Genomic DNA, 6,575 nt, shown 5'->3' with positions numbered 1-6,575 from the left:
TCAAGGGGCCAAAGAGCCCGCATGTGGCTTGCGAGCCGCAGTTTGCCCGACCCACTGACCTAGGTCAATCAGCTGTAAGGGCTGCCATGACCACTGACCTCTGACCACTGTGCAGGATCAGCTGTGCTGGGGCTCACCCCACTGAGCAGAACTTATTCGTTGGGTCTCTGGTGCCTGCTGAGTCCACCCATTCAGTGTGTTGCTTGTGGAGGTGATAGGGTGGTGGTGTGTTGATGCTGTCTAAAGCTGTACTGGCTCTGAGGCCTCCCTAGAGGTGCAGGCCACAGTCAGCTGCTGCCTGTGTTCTGCCTAGGTCAGTGATGGCTAACCTATGACACGCAAACTCATTTTTTTGGTTGATTTTTCTTCATTAAATGGCATTTAAATATATAAAATAAATATCAAAAATATAAATCTTTTTTATACTATGGTTGCAAATATCAAAAAATTTCTATATGTGACACGGCACCAGAGTTAAGTTAGGGTTTTTCAAAATGCTGACATGCCGAGCTCAAAAGGTTCGCCGTCACCGGCCTAGGTCCACCCAGCATGAGCTGTAAAGCAATCTGCAGATGGCTGGTGCCTGTGCTGTGCTTAGAGGTGCCCAGGAGAGGCCAAGCTGTGAACTAAGGCCAGCTGTGGCTAGTTCTGGGCCTAGGGCCACTTTGCAAGAGGTACAGGGCTCCCTGAGGCCAGGTGCTGCTTATTTGTGAGATTTTAGAAAAATCTGAGGCATGAGCCAAAATAGGTCATTCGTTTGGAAAAGCCCCGGGAAACAGCTTGGGTGGGTCCCAAAGTTGCATCGGGCAGAGTCTCAGTGAATTACCAGGGTGGAGCAAACAGGTGAGGCAGTTTGTTGGAGTCTTAGATATGGTGCCTGCCTACTGGCTCTGTGGGGGGTGGGCTCATCAAAGGAATGATAACCTCTGCCAGTACTTCTCTCTGGGATAGAGCTGCCCCTCTAGCTCTTGCCCTGATGGTGGACAATTCAGTTCTTCCTTCTATGTCTCTGGTGCCTTTTGAGCTGCTGCCCCAGTGCTGGAATTCAGAAAGAGTGAGTCTCAGTAAGTCTGTATGCAGACCCTTTAAAAGGAACTGCCTGGGACTTCAGCAACTCTGTCCCCCCTCATCCTCCATCCCAGCTTTTAATTTTTGATTTATTTTTTTATTGGTTTTAGAGAGGAAGGGAGAGAGAAACATCCATTTGTTGTTCCACTTATTTTATGCAATCATTGGTTGATTCTTCTATGTGCTCTAACCAGGAATTGAACCCACACCTTGGCATGTCAGGACAATGTTCTAACCAACGGAGCCATCCCACTAGGGCCCCTGCTGATTTTTGCAGGGTCTTCTTTTCCTGGATTGGGGGCCTGGTGTGGGGCTGGAATACCTTGTCCCTCAGCAGGGACCTCTGCAGCCAATATATCCCTGCCAATTTTTGTCTGCTACACATGGGTGTAAGACAGCAGTTCTCAACCTGTGGGTCGTGACCTCTTTGGGGATCGAACGACCCTTTCACAGGGGTCGCCTAAATATATCCTGCATATCAGATATTTACATTATGATTCATAACAGTAGCAAAATTACAGTTATGAAGTAGCAACGAAAATAATTTTATGGTTGGGGGTCACCACAACATGAGGAATTGTATTAAAGGGTCGCGGCATTAGGAAGGTTGAGAACCACTGGTAAGACCATCCCATTCCGAGTCTCTGCCCCTTTTACTAGTCTTCATGTGGCTTCTTCTTAAATTCCTAGTTGAAGAATTTCCATTCAGTCAGACTTCAGGCAGTTTCTAATGTTGGTGGTTCTGTAGTTTAGTAGTAATTTTGATATGGTTGTGGGAGGAGACTGGAGATTTTAAATAGAGAAAATGTAAGTGACCCATAAAAGCAAACCTGTTTTGTAGAGGGTTTTTTTTTTTATGTGATTTGGCTTTAGCTTTATAGCTTTTTACTTTATAGGGTAAACATTTTAATGTACTTGTTTTCCTATAATTTTTTATAACATTAATATGGGAATCATGTCATTCTTCAAACTTTCATGAATTACTAATGTTAGTCTCCATAAAATTATATGTACTACATATATTTAGTAAATTCATTCAAGAAACTGGGTTTGACTATTTGTATAATGTTACTGACTTCTTTTCGGTGTTAGGATTTATCCTGAAAAAAAATGCTTTTCCGTTAAATAATTTAATGTTGTATAATTTTTGTGGATATGACGTTGTGGAAGTTGTTTTCTATTATTTAACATGCAACTTTTGAAAATATTGACAGATAGTACTTGAATGGGCTTCGCCTCGGAATTTTACTTCAGTTTGTGAAGAACTGGTTAGCAATGTTGAAGATTTGAGTGAAGAGGTCTGCAAACTAAAAGACTTAATTCAGAAGGTATATATTTTAGCATAAAAATGGGGGAAATAATTTGTAGGATAGTATGTTAGACAATGAAGTGATTCTGACAAGAGCAACATAAGCTACCTCTAAACAGTTGGAAAGAGACAGTTTCCAAAGGAAGAAGTATATGTAGGAAACAAATTTTCATCAAAGAAATGCATGCTAAAAAACAATGATAGATCATTTTCATCTTTTACATTAGCAGGGATAAGTGTATTTACCCATTTATGGTTAGAGTTCACAAAACTTATAGTTTCATATGAAACAGGCATCACAATCCCTTTTAGAAACAGTTTGACAAGATGTGCTAAGAACCATAAAAATATTTGTATCTTTCAATAATAGTTTAATGAATCCAAAATTGTATGTACCACGAGTGTCCTATATTAGCAAAATGAATAAATTATTTTACACTTAATATAATGATATGCAGCCAGTTGAGAAAATAATGAAAATGAAATATCAGCTTGTTAAAGATATGAAGTTATATTTGTAAGTTTTACTTATATGTAAATATGCAGATAAAAAAATTACCAAAATGAAAGTTCATTAGCTGTGTTAATGAGATAGGATTGTGGATAAAAATACTTGTTCTGGTTTTTAAAATATATTTTTATTTCAGAGAAGGGAGAGGGAGAGAGAAACATCAATGATGAGAGATCGGCTGCCTCCTACACACCCCACTCTGGGGATGCAACCCACAACCTGGGCATGTGCCCTGACAGAAAATCGAACCATGACCTCCTGGCTCATAGGTCAACACTCAACCACTGACCCATACCGGCTGGGCTATTCGTTCTACTTTTTAGACTTTCTATAATATCTTTTATAATTTAACTTTAAAAAAAAGTATGTGGCTTTTTTAATTGTTATTGTTTCTATACGCACATAGAAGTATATATCTGGATTCAAAGACAGGTGATTTTCCCCCTTTCAGAAAATAGGCTGTAACAAAATCTAAGCTGCTGAAATTGGGAACTCTTTTGAAGATAGTTAACAAAGGAAACACTTTTACCTGACTAAAGAACTCTATTCTGAGTTCTTCAAGTTTATAGGTATGAAATGTATTTGTTAAATAAAGTTTTTTAATATATGATGTGAACATTAGATTATGGATTAAATTTTATAGCATCAACTCATAAATTATTTCATATTTTCATAAAAAAAAGTTTTCCTCACCTTAGCTGGTTTGACTCAGTGGATAGAGCATCGGCCTGCAAACAAGGGTCCCAGGTTCGATTCCAGCCAGGAGCACATGCCTGGGTTTCAGGCTCCATCCCCAGTGGGGGTCGTGCAGGAGGCAGCCAATCAATGGTTCTCTCTCATTGTTGATGTTTCTGTCTCTCTCTTCCTCTCCCTTCCTCTCTAAAATCAATAAAATATATTTTAAAAAAGTTTTCCTCTCAATAAATTTGATACATGTTCCAAGTAATTGTCATTCTAGCTATTAACAAAGATATGTTCAGTCAAAAGAAGTCTTTTTAAAAAGTGAGCAGAAAATTGAGAAGCAAATTCTACAAAAAAAATAGGAAAATAAAGATATTTTAAATAGAGCAAATAAGCAATCTATTTCAAAATTATTATAGTTGATACCTCCATTCCAGAGAACGAGGCATCCTAGAAGTTATATTATCTCTTACATTTATTTATTCAACAAATATAAGAATGCCTTCTGTATGTCAGGCAAATTGTGCTACACAGGCTATAGAGAGCCTGATTTGCTAAAAACATGAAAATTATAACATTGTTCATCTTCACTACTTGTATCATCTGGAAAATGATACTGATTTTACTTAGTATGGTGTTTTCCATGGGAATCCAAGGGAAATTGGGAAGGAGTTATGTAAAAATATGTCCTGCAAAGCATCAACCTTTAATGTTTAGTGTGGGAAATTCCCTAAGACATCTTTGCCTCAATTATGTGATTTCTTCAAGATTAAATGAAAACATTTTGGGCGCGGGGGTGGAAGATTGAGATGAAATTAGAGAGACACCAGATTTTTCTTGAATGAAATTAAGAAATACTGTTCTAGGGGTGACTTTGACTCTAAAACATAAATAATCAAATCAAGTATTGTATTTATTTTAATGTGACTATAAACAGAAATTTCAGCTTTCTTTAGCTAAATAGACCTTTTTTCTGTGACCCTCTTTATCTTGAATCTGTACATTTCTATGTGAGGACTAGCCTTGGTTTATAATAATAGCTTATACAGTTCTTTGGGCAGGGAAGTTAATTTTGGATCAAGCTAGTGCATTGTTTTTTGTTTTTTGTTTTTTTCCTGAATTAGTCTTAATCACCATAGTGAAATTTTATTTAAAGAACTTAAGAGCTTCCAAATTTGGAAATATGCTATCATGCCTATTTAGCTTATGAAATTTGAAAGTTTACCAATAACTGAAGGGAATTTTTAAAAGAACCATATGAGTTACCATAAGTATATGGAGATAACAGAGAGAGGGTAGGAGAGGTCAAGACTGGACTTTAGCACCACATCACTCTCTTTCAAACCAACACACTGACAAGCTCCTGTCAGGAAGGGTCATTCTAAGTAATTGGTTAATAAAAGGAATTACTGTCTCAGGATTCAGTAAATGGAACATCAGTGTCAAAAAGGAATCTGTTGCTGAATGAAGCCATTTGGAAGTTAGACCAAGAATACAGTATTAATGAGATTGGCACTGATGTCTGTTTCTACTATAAATTGAAAATTAATTTTGCAGGCTTTTAAAATTAAATATTTATACTGTAGATTTTAGAAGTAGTTATTCTTGCTAATGATGAAAGTATTTGTCACCACTCCAGCACAGGATGCTTTTAGTAAATATTGCTCTATAAATATGCCTGATTATTTTTATCTTTCAAGAATCTTTTGGTTTCTGTTCATTTTCTCTCTTCTACTCCTCCACCAACAACTGTCTCCTCTCTCTCCCTCTCCCTCCCTCTCTGTGTCCCCTTCTTCCCTCCTTTTCTCCCTCCCCCCCTTCTCTCTCTCTCTCTCTCTCTCTCTCTCTCTCACACACACACACACACACACACACACACACACACACACACACGATTTGGGGGACATTTTAGCAAGTAAGGTCTGTGTATAGAAGCTGAAAAAATGGGTCATGTACTTTCATTGCGGAAAAGTGCTAGAAAAACCACTTAGGTTTTTATTGATGTTTGTTCCTCAATTATATTTAAATAAAGGATTAAACTTCTAGCATTAGCATTATATCTTACAGCTTTTGTTAAGATTTACATATTGTAGGTACGTTATAAGAACAATTAACTTTTTTATAAGAAACCAAGTGATATTTAATACAGAAGGAAAAATGCAATTATAATTTCTTAGGTAGAAATAGAAACGTTAATATTAAAGAAACTTTATCCTATGACAAAAACATGATATTAAAATATCATAACTATAAGAACATTTATTTTTAATGTGAAACTCATGGTTTACTATAATGAATCCTGGTGAAAGAAAGACTAAAGACATATGTGGTCACTTTAAATCTTACATAAGAATCTTGCACTGGCTACATCTAAATCATGAATTAACATGGATATATTATTATATTTTTTAGGTCAAATATATTTCTATTTTCAGTGTACTACATGTACTTAACTCCTTTTTTCCCCATGCAAAATATTAGTTGCAAAACGAAAGAGAAAATGATCCAACTCATATACCATTAATAGAAGAAGTATCTACATGGAATAATAGAATTTTGAAGAGGACGGCTATTACAGTATGCGGATTTGGATTTCTTCTTTTCATTTGCAAGCTAACTTTCCAAAGAAAATAATCTTAATATTTATTTTGACTATTGTATGTATATTTTATTTAAATAACCTTAAAATGTTACTTTTAACCATTTGTGGCTCAATAAAACTACATTCTTTGCCAGTATTCCACAGGAAAAATTATGATAGCATAGAGTAGGGAATTTTTCTTTAGAAAGTGGTTTGTGACTTTGAGTTAAAAATATAATTTGTTATATTTTATGATAATTTTGATCAAGCAGGAAGTTATGATTCTTAAATTTGATCCTGACTCTAAATCACATTCAAAATAAAAGTTTCATCTGATATTCTTTGACATTTAAAAAGTGTTTATTGTCACAGTGATCCTATAAAAATCCGTAGTGTCATAATCAATAGCTTTCTTTTCGTTTTTA

The 6,575-nt window shown here is 36.0% G+C and overlaps 1 protein-coding gene across 1 annotated transcript in view; it reads left to right on the top strand.

Annotated features, from left to right (window-relative positions):
- Positions 1-6,532, top strand: part of ASZ1 (ankyrin repeat, SAM and basic leucine zipper domain containing 1) — an 84,979-nt gene extending 78,447 nt beyond the window's left edge. Inside the window, exons 12-13 of the mRNA XM_006100192.2 lie at positions 2,283-2,396; positions 6,051-6,532. Of these exons, the coding sequence (XP_006100254.1) occupies positions 2,283-2,396; positions 6,051-6,203 (267 nt within the window). The 3' untranslated portion in view covers positions 6,204-6,532. The remainder of the gene's footprint in view (positions 1-2,282; positions 2,397-6,050) is intronic.
- The last annotated feature ends 43 nt before the right edge of the window (positions 6,533-6,575 follow it).

The sequence above is a fragment of the Myotis lucifugus genome, unplaced genomic scaffold, assembly GCF_000147115.1.
Source record: "Myotis lucifugus unplaced genomic scaffold, Myoluc2.0 scaffold_301, whole genome shotgun sequence".
NCBI classification, from domain to species: Eukaryota; Metazoa; Chordata; class Mammalia; order Chiroptera; family Vespertilionidae; genus Myotis; species Myotis lucifugus.
Note: the sequence above shows the minus strand (reverse complement) of the source record. Positions and strands in the feature narration are given on the sequence as shown.